The 13,924-nt window shown below is 39.5% G+C and overlaps 2 protein-coding genes across 7 annotated transcripts in view; both read left to right on the top strand.

The window, feature by feature from the left end:
• ZNF569 (zinc finger protein 569) overlaps window positions 1–13,924 on the top strand; it is a 72,550-nt gene that overhangs the window by 36,550 nt on the left and 22,076 nt on the right. For all 6 annotated transcript variants that reach the window (XM_055247851.2, XM_055249662.2, XM_063621258.1 and 3 more), the window contains one exon: window positions 440–497. In XM_055247851.2, coding sequence (XP_055103826.1) covers window positions 440–497 — 58 coding nt within the window. The remainder of the gene's footprint in view (window positions 1–439; window positions 498–13,924) is intronic.
• Window positions 1–13,924, top strand: part of LOC129466308 (zinc finger protein 585B) — a 224,412-nt gene that overhangs the window by 6,034 nt on the left and 204,454 nt on the right. The window lies entirely within an intron of this gene.

Here is a 13,924-nt window from a genome sequence, read left to right on the forward strand (position 1 = left end):
GAGGCCGGGTGCGGTGGCTCACGCTTGTAATCCCAGCACTTTGGGAGGCCGAGGCAGGTGGATCACGAGGTCAGGAGATCAAGACCACGGTGAAAGTCCGTCGCTACTAAAAATACAGAAAATTAGCCAGGCGTGGTGGCGGGCGCCTGTAGTCCCAGCTACTCGGAGAGGCTGGGGCAGGAGAATGGCGTGAACTCAGGAGGCGGAGCTTGCAGTGAGCCGAGATTGTGCCACTGCACTCCAGCCTGGGCAACAGAGCAAGACTCCGTCTCAAAAAAAAAAAAAAAAAAAAAAGAACCTTTGTGGTGTGAATATTCTTGGCATTTCTGATAGATTTAATTATCATTCCACTACAGGTTAACCTTTAATCCACCCTGTGTGTGCATGTTTCTGAAACTAAAGACAGGCCTATTTTAATGACTTTTATTCTCTTCCCCAGCTCTACTTCTGCAGGCCCCATCCCTTCCCAGGAAGAAGTGGAAATGACTCAGTCCCAGGTAAATATTAGTGTATTTGTTTCTTGCCTTACTCTCCAATGCAATTTAAGGGGATTGCAGTAATTCATACAGTAAATTATAAAGGCCTATAAACATAAGACATATTCTCAGGGGAAATAGAGTTGAACGATTAAAACTAGGGAAGAGTTAAAATGTGAGTATTTTATGAAATTCATTCAGAGAGATTAAAGCTGGGCTTCAAATTTAAATTTCCTTTTTATAGGTAAGGAAAACCAGAGCAAAAATTTGTTACATAATTTTCATTGTATGTAACAATAAAAAAATCAACATTTTCTAACAGAAATAAGCTTTTCATTGATACCTAGGTCAAAGAAAACATTGTAGTGTTACTTCTTGTAGTTGATAAACCTAGCTCTTTTGATGTTCTCTTTTGATCAAGGATAAAACAAAGTGTAACTATCAAAATAGCCCAGCATTAGAAACAATGCAAATGAACATTAACAGGAAAAGGAATAAATTATAGTATTTCACACGGTGGAATACTACTTAACAATAAAAAAGAACAGATGACTGTTACACACAACAACCAACGTGGATAGATTACACAAACATAGAATGAAAGAAGACAGAAACAAAAAAGTATTATCATAGGGTTCCATTCATATAAAGTTGAAAACGGGCAAAACTAATGTATTGTGATAGAAGTCAGAATACTGGTTACCTCTGAGAGGGTATTTACTGTGAAACAGCATGAAGAAATCTGGAGGGCTGAAAATGTTCTATATTTTGACTTACTGATAGGTACCCATGTCTATAAATGTATACAAATTTATCAGATTTTATGCTTAAGACTAGTCCATTTTGCCACATTACTCTATGCATGTCATACATAAATTTATTTATTTATTTACATATTTATTTATTTTTGAGATGGAGTCTTGCTCTGTTGCCCAAGCTGGAGTGCAATGGCACAATATCAGCTCACTGGAACCTCCGCCTCCCGGGTTCAAGTGATTCTCTTGCCTCAGCCTCTGTTGTAGCTGGGATTATAGGCACCCACCAGCATGCCTGGCTAATTTTTTTTTTTTTTTTTTTTTGTATTTTTAGTACTGATAGGGTTTTGCCATGTTGGCCAGGGTGGTCTCAAACTCTTAACCTCAAGTGATCCACCTGCCTTGGCCTCCCAAAGTGCTGGGATTATAGGTGTGAGCCACTGCGCCCAGCCCATAAATTTAAACAGAGAAAACTAGACTATCTTAAGAAAGAGGTTGGGGCCGGGCGCGGTGGCTCACGCTTGTAATCCCAGCACTTTGGGAGGCTGAGGTGGGCGGATCACGAGGTCAGGAGATCGAGACCACGGTGAAACCCCGTCTCTACTAAAAATACAAAAAATTAGCCGGGCGTGGTGGCGGGTGCCCGTAGTCCCAGCTACTCGGAGAGTCTGAGGCAGGAGAATGGCGTGAACCTGGGAGGCGGAGCTTGCAGTGAGGCGAGATCGCGCCATTGCACTCCAGCCTGGGTGGAAGAGCGAGACTCCGTATCAAAAAAAAAAAAAAGAAAGAGGTTGGGATGTGTGTCTTTCAAATGACCCTATGTAATTATCTCTTTCAATGGGCATTTGCTGCTGATTGAGCCACACTGTAATCATTTCTGGTAAATTCTTAAAATTTTAACCACCAGAATGTGAGCAGAGTGTGTTTTACTTTGTTTACTGCTGTAGCTCCAGCACCTAGAAGATCACGTAGTACACTTGATATTCTGTGAATACTTGTGGTTTTCTTTCAGATTTATCCTACACTCTCAGCTACTGAACATATTTTAGTTTTTACCCTCAGCTCAAAGCTTTGCTCTTCTGAGATATACCTTTCTTTGACCGTGGTTTTTTTTGTTTGTTTTTTGTTTTCTGGAGCCTCACTTTGTTGCCCAGGGTGGAGTGCAGTGATGCGATCTTGGCTCACTGCAACCTCTGCCTCCCAGGTTCAAGCAATTTTCCTGCCTCAGCCTCCCGAGTAGGTGGGATTACAGGCGTGCGCCACCACACCCGGCTAATTTTGTATTTTTAGTAGAGATGGGGTTTCACCATGTTGGCCAGGCTGGTCTCCAACTCCTGACCTCAGGTTATCTGCCCGCCTCACAAAGGCTGGGATTACAGGCGTGAGCCTCTGCGCCCGGCCGACCATGTATTTTTATCTACCGGCTTCTGTATATCTCTAGTTTCTTCCTCAGGCACACTCAGTTAATTTTCAAAATGAACACACCTGTGTAATATAGTGCACACACTCAATGAAGAAATACAGAATTACCCTGGCACTCTAGGATACCTTTTCTACGCCCTAGTCATCACCCCCACCCCAGGAGTGTTCAACTTTTATCACCATAAATTGTTTCTCCCTGTCTTTTAACTTTATATAATCTGTGTATTCTGTGTCTGGCTTCTTTTGTTTAATATTATGTTTGTGAGATTCATCTATGTTAAATTGTTGCATCTAGTTGTAGTTCAGTTAATCTCATTGCTGAATATTATTATATTCTCTGATCAACATTTCCATGGATCTTATAATCCATGTTACTTCTTTTCTTACCTGGAACTACTCTGGCAACTGCCTACTAATCTCCCTGTATCCACTCCTGACCATCTATAGTCCATTCTTCATAGAACAACCAAAGTGATAATTTAAACCTAAGGTTTTATTATGACTTCTCTGCTTAATACCATCTAGTGGCATTCCTTTACCTGTGGAATAATGTCCTTTACGAAGCCCTTCTTGGTATGCCTTCTGCCCATGTCTTCACCATTATTTTGTGCTACATTCTCCCTCATTCACTGTGTTTCAGCCTCACTAACCTTTCCCCCCATTCAACAGACCAAGTTTGTCTTGCCTCAGGAACTCTGAACATGCTTTTAAATGTTCCTACCCTAGATATTTATATGACTGGTTCTTTCTCATCATTCAGGTTTCTGCTGAAATGTCATCTTCCTCAAGGTTGTCTTTGGTTACTAAATTCAAAGTAGAGTTTCTGATTCATTCCGTAACCCATTACCTTTATTGCATTTTCTTAACTTATCAATATCACATTTTATCTCACGTATTCACTTGCTTATGTTTTCATTTCCGTGTCCCCAAAGTAGAATCTAAGCTCCAAGAGGCCCAGAATGTTTCAAAACTCGTTCTGCTATCCCCTGTGAGTTCTGATTGATAAAATGAAAAAAACTAATTTTAATGCAGTCTGATTCAAAACTTAGTTCAATCAGCAAGTTGTTCTCTTGGCAATTATTTAGTCATTCAGATTCTCCTTTGTATCCCTGTTCTCTGTTAAGGTGGTGTTTGAGATAACAGGGAAGATCTTCATAGCTTGGGTATGCGCTGGATGATTTAGCTAGCTCCTTTTTTGGGACATTCAGTGGCTGATGAATTTACGGTATATTTCACAGCTCAATGATGGTCCAAGGACCTCTCCTTATCAACTGGCCTCCTTTGGTTCTTGCTATCTCTGTAGATCTCTCTGAATCTCTGTCATGCTCTAGATGCCTCCTGCGTCCCCTAAACCCCACAGCATGAATGTAGGATCATCTTGCCTTTTTTTTTTTCTTTTTTTTTTTGAAACAGGGTCTTACTCTGTCACCCAGGCTGGAGTGCAGTGGCACAATCTCAGCTCACTGCAACCTCTGCCTGCTGGGCTCAAGCAATCCACCTGCCTTCAGCTACCCAAGTAGCTTGGGAGTACAGGCACGTGCCCCCATGCCTGGCGAATTTAAAAAAACAATTTGTAGAGACAAGGTCCCACTATGTTGCCTGGGTTGATCTCAAACTCCTGGGCTCAGGCAATCCTCCTGCCTCTTGGCCTCCCAAAGTGTTGGGATTACAGGCATGAGCCACTATGCCCAGCCTCATCTTGCCTTCTGAAATGACCCTATTTCATCCTACTCAGGGTGTGTGCTACATGGGAACTGAAAGCTACTTAGAAGTTATTCTCTCAGTTTGACATGACACTCTTCCCACTTAACTCACTGCCTCTCTCCCATTTCACACTCATGCCTTGGAGTGTGGGGAGTTCTAGGCACATATTTAACTGCTTACCTCCCTGCCTTCAAGGCTTTGTTTCCTCTATTCCAGGCCTATAAGAGGAAGGAGAGGATTTTCCCCTTTCATCTTCTCCTCTGTCTTTCCTTTTTCAATAAAGTTAAATGGAGAAAATGTATGAGGCATAAGGAAACGTACATTAAAATGTACTTCAAAACTAGTATACTGGTTAAACATGTTTGGAGCCGATGAGTGCTGAGTAGAGGCCAAGGTAGTATAAAATAAGGCCATGGAAGGTCTCGAGATATTCTTGGTGATAAAGCGCATTGATAAAGAAGAAAATTAGCCCATAGAGGAAGAATATCACATTTATTTGTTCTGTTGTTACCATATTAAGTCTTCATCTACAAGTAAAAGGTTCACTTCTCCAGAAATGTAGGGCAGAGTACCTAAGTAAATGAAGTTAGTTCAGCTGATACATACTTATGGAGCCTACTGTGTGCTCTGCATTCTGCGTAGTGCTTTATTGGAGCTCTTCATTTTTTCATGTGGATTTTAATTGTTTTTTGTTACTTCCTTTCAGTCCAAATAACTTCCTTCCATGTTTCTTATGAGGCTAGTCTGCTAGCATTGAATTCTTTGTTTTTATTTATTTCACCTTATTTTTTTAATCTGAAATTCACATACATATTTAAAATTAATCATTCTACAATGCAGTGGTCTTTAGTACATTCACAGTGTTGTATAGCCACCCCCTCTATCTGGTTCTGTAACATTTTTATCACCTCAAAATAAAACCCTATACCCATTAAGCATCTGTTCCCCTATCCCTCTCTTACTCCCAGCCCCTGGCAAACACCAATCTGCATTCTGTCTCTGCGGATTTACCTATTCTCGCTATATTATCTATTCTGAATATTTCATATATATACAATAATAAGATATGTGACCTTTTGTGTCTGGCTTCTTTCACCTAACATAATCACTTTCATTTTTGAAAGATAAGTTTCCTAAATATAGGATTCTTTGTTGATAATTTTTTTTTTTTAATTTTTAGTTTTTGTGGATACATAGTAGGTGTATACATGTATGAGGTATACATTTATGAGGTACATGAGATATTTTGATACAGGCATACAATGAGTAATAATCATATCAGGGTAAATAGGGTATCCAAGTATTTATCCTTTGTGTTACAAACAATCCAATTTACTCTTTTGGTTATTTTTAAATGTACAAATAAATTATTGTTGACTATAGTTGTCCTGTTGCACTATCAAATCTTAGATCTTATTCATTCTAACTATATTTGTACCCATTAACCATCCCCATTTCCCCCACCCACTATCCTTCCTAGCTGCTGGTAACTATCATTCTGTGCTCTATTTCCATGAGTTCAGTTGTTTTAATTTTTAGCTCTCATAAATAAGTGAGAACATGTGAGGTTTGTCGTTCTGTGCCTGGCTTATTTCAGTTAACATAATGATCTCCAGTTGCATCCATGTTGTTGCAAATGACAGGCTCTTATTCTTTTTTATGGCTGAATAGTACTCCAAGGTGTGTATGTATCACATTTTCTTTATCCGTGCATTTCTTGATGGGCACTTAGCTTGATTCCAAATCTTGGCTATTGTGAATAAACAAGGAAGCAATAAATAAGGGAGTACAGATATCTCTTTAATACACTGATTTCCTTTCTTTTGGGTATATACTTAGCAGTGGGATTGCTGGATTATATGATAGTTCTATTTTACTTTTTTGATGAACCTCCAACTGTTTTCCATCTGGTTGTACTAATTTACATTCCTACCAACAATGTATGAGGGTTCCCTTTTCTCCACATCCTGGCCAGCATTTGTTATTACCTGTCTTTTGGATAAAAGCCATTTTAAGGCCAGGCACGGTGGCTCATGCCTGTAATCCCGGCACTTTGGGAGGCCAAGGCAGGTGGATCATCTGAGGTCAGGAGTTCAAGACCAGCCTGGTCAACATGGTGAAACCTCATCTCTACTAAGAATATGAAAATAAGCCAGGCATGGTGGTGCACACCTCAAATCCCAGCTACTCAGGAGGCTGAGGCAGGAGAATCTCTTGAACTCGGGAGGCAGAGGTTTAGTGAGCCAAGATCGCGCCACTGCACTCCAGCCTGGGCAACAAGAGCAAAACTCCATCACAAACAAACAAACAAAAAAACATTTTAATTGAGGTGAGATGATATCTCACTGTAGTTTTTATTTGCATTTATCTGATGATCAGTGATGTTGAACACCTTTTCATATACCTGTTTGCCATTTGTATGTCCTTTGAGAAATGTCTTCAGATCTTTTTCCCCTTTTTAAATCAGGTTATTAGATTTTTTTCATATAGAGTTGTTTGAGCTCCTTATATATTCTAGTTATTAATCCCCTGTCTGATGGATAGTTTACATATATTTTCTCCCATTTTGTGGGTTGCCTCTTCACTTTGTTGATTGTTTCTCTTGCTGTGCAGAAGCTTTTTAACTTGATATGATCCCATTTGTCCATTTTTGCTTTGGCTCCCTGTGCTTGTGGGTTATTACTCAAGGAACCTTTGCCCAGTCCATTATCCTAGAGAATTTCCTCAGTGTTTTCTTTCAGTTGTTTCATAGTTTGAGGTCTTAGAGTTAAGTCTTTAATCCATTTTGATTTGATTTTTGTGTATGGCAAGAGATAGGGGTCTAGTTTCATTCTTCTGCATATGTATATCTAGTTATTGAAGACACTGTTCTTTCCCCAATGTGTTTCTCAGCACCACTGTTGAAAATGAGTTCACTGCCGGGCGCGGTGGCTCAAGCCTGTAATCCCAGCACTTTGGGAGGCCGAGGCGGGCGGATCACGAGGTCAGGAGATCGAGACCATCCTGGCTAACACGGTGAAACCCCGTCTCTACTAAAAATACAAAAAAAATTAGCCGGGCGTGTTGGCGGGCGCCTGTAGTCCCAGCTACTCGGGAGGCTGAGGCAGGAGAATGGCGTGAACCCGGGAGGCGGAGCTTGCAGTGAGCCGAGATCGCGCCACTGCACTCCAGCCTGGGCAACAGAGCGAGACTCCATCTCAAAAAAAAAAAAAAAAAAAAAAAAAAAGAAAATGAGTTCACTGGAGATGTATGGATTTGTTTCTGGGTTCTCTATTCTGTTCCATTGGTCTATGTGTCTGCTTGTTGTTATTCTTTGTTGTCGCTGTTTGTGACAGGATCTTGCTCTCTTGCTCAGGCTGGAGTACAGAGGTGTGAACATGGCTTGCTGCAGCCTTGACCTCCTGGGCTTAGGTAATCCTCTTGCCTCAGCTTCCAGAGTAACACAGGTGCACACCACCATGCCTAATTTTTTATTTTTTTGTAGAGACAAGGTCTCACTATGTTGCCCAGGACTCAAACTCCCAGGCTCAAGCAGTTGTCCCACCTCAGCCTCCCAAAGTGCTGGGATTACAGGCACAAGCCACCCTTCCTGGCCTATGTGTCTGTTTTTATGTCAGTACCATGCTATTTTGGTTACTGTAGTTTTGTAGTATAATTTGAAGTCAGGCTCCTCCAGTTTTTTCTGTTTGCTCAGGATGGCTTTGCCTATTCTGGGTCTTTGGTGGTTGCACATAAATTTTAGCATTTTTTTCTACTTCTGTGAAGAATGTCTGGTATTTTGATAACAATTGCATTGAATCTGTAGATTGCTTTAGGTAGTATGAACATTTTAACAATATTGATTCTTCCAACCCATGAGCATGGACTATCTTTCCATTTTTGTGTGTGTGTGTCCTCTTCAATTTTTTTCATCAGTGCTTTATAATTTTCATTGTAGAGCTCTTTCAATTCTTTGGTTAACTCTTAGGGATTTTATTTTATTTTTAGCTACTGTAAATGGGATTAATTTCTTGATTTCTTTTGTCAGATTGTTTGCTATTGGCATATAGAAATGCTATTGATTTTTCTATGTTGATTTTGTATCCCGCAACTTTACCAAATTTTTTTTATCAGTTCTGATAGTTTTTTTTGCTGGAGTCTTCAGGTTTTTTCAAATAGAAGATCATATCATCTGCAGACAAGGATAATTTGACTTCTTCTTTTTTAATTTGAATGCCCTTTACTTCTTTCTCTTATCTGATTTCTCTCGCTAGGATTTCCAGTACTATGTTGAATAACAGTGGTGAAAGTGGGCACCCTTGTCATATTCCAGATCTTAGAGGAAAGGCTTTCTGTTTTTCCCCATTTGGTATGATACTAGCTGTGAGTCTGTCATATATGGCTTTTATTGTATTGAGGTATGTTCCCTCTGTACTCAGCTTTTGAGGGTTTTTATCATGGAAGGGATGTTGAATTTTATCAAATGCTTTTTCAGCACCAGTTGAAATGATCATATGGTTTTTGTCCTTCATTCTGTTGATGTGATATATCACATTGATTGATTTGTGCATGTTTAACCGTCCTTGCATTTCTAAGATAACTCCCACTTGGTCATGATGTATTGTCTTTTTAATGTGTTGCTGAATTCAGTTTGCTAGTATTTTGAGGATTTTTGCATCAATGTTCAGCAAGGATATTGGCCTGTAGCTTTCTGGTTTTTTTTGATGTGTCTTGGTCTGGTTTTCATATCAGGGTAATATTGCCCTCCTGGAATGAGTTTGGAAGTATTCCCTCTTCCTCTATTATTTGGAATAGTTTAATTAGGATTGGTATTAGTTCTTCTTCAATTGTTCAGTAAAATTCAGCAGTGAAGCCATTGGGTTCTGAGCTTTTCTTTGCTTGGAGACTTTTTATTACAGCTTCAGTCTCATTACCTGCTATTAGTCTGTTCAGGTTTTGGATTTCTTCATGGTTCAATTTTGGTAGGTTGTATTTTCTAGGAATTTATCTATTTCTTCTAGGTTTTCTAATTTATTGGCATATAGTTGCTCATAGTAGCTTCTAATGATACTTTGAATTTCTCCAGTATTGGTTATAATGTCTCTTTTTTCATCTCTGATTTTACTTATTTGGGTCTTCTCTTTTTTTTCTTAGTCTAGCTAAAAGTTTGCTGATTTTATTTTTTCAAAAAACTGATTTTTTTATTTTGTTAATCTTTTGTATCATTTTGTTCATTTCATTTATTTCTGCTCTGATCTTTATTATTTATTTTCTTCTAATAATTTTGAGTTTGGTTTGCTGTTTTCTAGTTCTTTTAAGATGCATCATTAAATTGTTTATTTGAAGTTTTTCTTCTTGTTTGATGTAGGTGCTTATAGCGATAAACTTTCCTTTTAGTACTGCTTTTGCCGTATCCCATGGGCTTTGATGTGTTGTGTTTCCATTATCATTTATTTCAAGAAATTTTTTAATTTTCTTCTTAATTTCTTCATTGACCCAGTGATCATTTGGGAGCATATTGTTTAATTTCCGTGTGTTTGTATAGTTTCCAAAATTCCTCCTTATTGATTTCTAGTTTTATTCCATTGTGGTTAGAGAAGATATCTTATATAATTTTAATTTTTTGAATGTTTTAAGTCTTGTTTATGGCCTAACATGGTCTAACCTTGAGAGTGATCCATGTGCTGAGGAGAATGTGCATTCTGCAGCCATTGGATGAAATGGTCTGTATATATCTATTATGTCCATTTGATCTGTAGTGCAGATTAAGTCTGATAGTTCTTTGTTGATTTCTATCTGGATAATCTGTCCAGTGCTGAAAGTAGAATGCTGAAATCTCCAGCAGTTATTCTATTGGGTCTATCTCTCTCTTTTACTGTAATAATATTTGCTTTATATATCTGGGTGCTCCAACGTTGGGTACATACATATTGACAATTATTATATCCTCTTGCTGAATTGACCCCTTTATCATCATGTAATGACCTTGTTTGTCTCTTTTTATAGTTTTTGTCTTGAAGTCTATTTTGTCTAAAGCTAGTCCAGCACTTTTTTGGTTTCCATTTGCATGAATATATTTTTCCATCTATTTATTTTCAGTCTATGTGTGTCTTTATAGATGAAGTGTGTTTCTTGTAGGCAATGGATTTTTGGGTCTTGTTTTTTTTGTTTGTTTGTTTGTTTTTATAATACATTCAGCCACTCTGTCTTTTGATTGGAGAGCTTTACATTCAAATGTTAGTCCATTTACATTCAATGTTATTATTGATAAGTAAGGACTTAGTCCTGCTATTTCATTATTTCCAGGTTGTTTTGTGGTCTTCTTTTCCTCCTTTCCTTCCTTCCTGTCTTCCTTTTTGGGAAGGTGGTTGTCTCCAGTGGTATGTTTTAATTTCTTGCATTTTACTTTTTGTGTATCTGTTGTATGTTTTTTGATTTGAGGTTGCCATGAGGCTTGCAAATAATATAACCTATTATTATTTTAAACTGATGACAAATTAACACTGATTGCATAAGCAAACAGGCCAAGAGAAAATTAGTACTCTACATTTTAACTTTGTCCCCCTACTTTTTTAGCTTTTTGCTGTTTTTACTTTTTATTTTATTTATTTATTTTTGAGATGGAGTCTCGCTGTCACCAGGCTGGAGCATAGTGGCGCGATCTTGGCTCACTGCAACCTCCGCCTCCCAGGTTCAAGCAATTCTTTTGCCTCAGCTTCCCAAGTGTCACACACATCCGTGTGAAGAGACCACCAAACAGGCTTTGTGTGAGCAACAAAGCTGTTTATTTCACCTGGGTGCAGGCAGGCTGAGTCCGAAAAGAGAGTCAGCAAAGGGTGGTAGAATTATCATTAGTTCTTATAAGTTTTGGGATAGGTGGCGGAGTTAGGAGCAATGTTTTGCGAGCAGGGGGTGGATCTCACAAAGTACATTCTCAAGGGTGGGGAGAATTACGAAGAACCTTCTTAAGGATGAGGGAGATTACAAAGTACATTGATCAGTTAGGGTGGGGCAGAAACAAATCACAATGGTGGAATGTCATCAGTTAAGGCTATTTTCACTTCTTTTGTGGATCTTCAATTGTTTCAGGCCATCTGGATGTATACGTGCAGGTCACAGGGGATTCGATGGCTTAGCTTGTGCTCAGAGGCCTGACACCAAGTAGCTGGGACTACAGGCTTGTGCCACCCCACACCCAGCTAATTTTTTTTGTATTTTTATTAGAGACAGGGTTTCACCATGTTGGCCAGGATAGTCTGGATCTCCTGACCTTGTGATCTGCCCACGTCGGCCTCCCAACGGGTTGGGATTACAGGCATGAGCCACCATGCCTGACCTGCTGTTTTAATTTATATTTTATTGCACTGTGTCTTGAAACATTGTTTTAGTTATTGATTTATTTATATTGATTCATCTTCTCATCTTTCCTTTTTTTTGAGACAGAGTCTTGCTCTGTCACCAGGCTGGAGTGCAGTGGCACAGTCTTGGCTCACTGCAACCTCCGCCTCCCGGTTTCAAGCGATTCTCCTGCCTCAGCCTCCTGAGTAGCTGAGACTACAGGCACGTGCCACCATGCCCAGCTAATTTTTTGTATTTTTAGTAGAGATGGCTTTTCACAGTGTTGGCCAGAATGGTCTTGATCTGTTGACCTCGTGATCTGCCCCCCTTGGCCTCCCAAAGTGGTAGGATTACAGGTGTGAACCACTGCGCCCAGCCCATCTTCTCATCTTTCTATTCAAGATATGAGTAGTTTACACACCACAATTACAGTGTTCAGTGTGCAGAAATTACATTCTGCATTTTCTGTGTTTTATGCGCGTCTGTGTGAAGAGACCACCAAAAAGGCTTTGTGTAAGCAACATGGCTGTTTATTTCACCTGGGTGCAGGCAGGCTGAGTCCGAAAAGAGAGTCAGTGAAGGGTGGTGGATTATCATTAGTTCTTATAGGTTTTGGGATAGGCGGTGAAGTTAAGAGCAATGTTTTGCGGGCAGGGGTGGATCTCACAAAGTACATTCTCAAGGGTGGAGAGAATTACAAAGAACCTTCTTAAGGGTGGGGGAGATTACAAAGTACCTTCTTAAGGGTGGGGGAGATTACAAAGTACATTGATCAGTTAGGGTGGGGCAGAAACAAATCACAATGGTGGAATGTCTTCAGTTAAGGCTATTTTTACTTCTTTTGTGGATCTTCAGTTACTTCAGGCCATCTGGATGTATACGTGCAAGTCACAGGGGATTCGATGGCTTGGCTTGGGCTCAGGGGCCTGACACTGTGTACTTTCTATTACCAGTGAGTTTTGTACTTTCACATGATTTCTTATTGTTCATTAATGTCCTTTCTTCAGGTTGAAGGACTCTCTTTAGCATTTTTTTGTAGGACAGGTCTGGTGTTGATGAAATCTCTCAGCTGTTGTTTGTCTGGGAAAGCCTTTATTTCTCCTTCATGTTTGAAGGTTATTTTCACCAGATATACTATTCTAGCATAAAAGTTTTTTTCCTTCAGCACTGTAAATATGTCATGCCACTCTTTCCTGGCATGTAAAATTTCCACTGAAAAGTCTGCTGCCAGATATATTGGAGCTTCCATTGGTATGTTGTTTCTTTTCTCTTGCTGTGTTTAAATGGATCCTTTCTTCATCATTGACCTTTAGGAGTTTGATTATTAAGTGTCTTGAAGTAGTCTTATTTGGTTTAAATCTACTTGGTGTTGTATAACCTTCTTGTACTTGAATATCAATATCTTTCTCTAGGTTTGGGAAGTTCTCTGTTGTTATCTCATTGAATAAACTTTTTACCCCTGTCTCTCTACCTCCTCTTTAAGGCCAATAAGTCTCAGATTTGCCCATTTGAAGCTATTTTCTAGATCTTACAGGCATGCTTCATTCTTTCTTACTCATTTTTCTTTTGTCTCCTCTGACTGTGTATTTTTAAATAGCCTATTTTCAAGCTCACTAATTCTTTCCTCTGCTTGATCAATTCTGCCATTCAGTGACTGATGTGGCTGGGGGTGGTGGCTCATGCATATAATCCTAGCATTTTGGGAGGCCAAGGCATGAGGATCACTTGAGCCTAGGAGTTTGAGACCAGCTTGGGCAACATAGTGAGACTACCATCTCTACAAAAACATTAAAAACTTAGTTGGGTATGGTGGCATGCACCTGTGGCCCCTCCTACCCAAAGGAGGCTGAGGTAGGAGGATCACTTGAGCCTGGCAGGTCGAGGCTGCAGTGAGCCATGATCACACCACTGCATTCCAGCCTGGATGACAGATACTCTGTCTCAAAAAAAAAAACAAAAAACTGATGCATTCTTCAGTTTGTCCATTGCATTTTTCAGCTCCAGAATTTCGGCTCTATTCTTTTTAATTATTTCAGTCTCTTTGTTAAATTTATCTGATAGCATTCTAAATTCTTTCTCTGTGTTATTTTGAATTTCATTGAGTTTCCTGAAAACAGCTATTCTGAATTCTCTATCTGAAAGGTCACAGATTTCTGTGTCTCCAGGATTGGTCCCTGGTACTGAGTTCAATTTGGTGAAGTCATGTTTTCCTAGATGGTCTTAGTGCCTGTGGATGTTTGTTGATGTCTG

The sequence above is a fragment of the Symphalangus syndactylus genome, chromosome 17 (assembly GCF_028878055.3).
Source record: "Symphalangus syndactylus isolate Jambi chromosome 17, NHGRI_mSymSyn1-v2.1_pri, whole genome shotgun sequence".
NCBI classification, from domain to species: Eukaryota; Metazoa; Chordata; class Mammalia; order Primates; family Hylobatidae; genus Symphalangus; species Symphalangus syndactylus.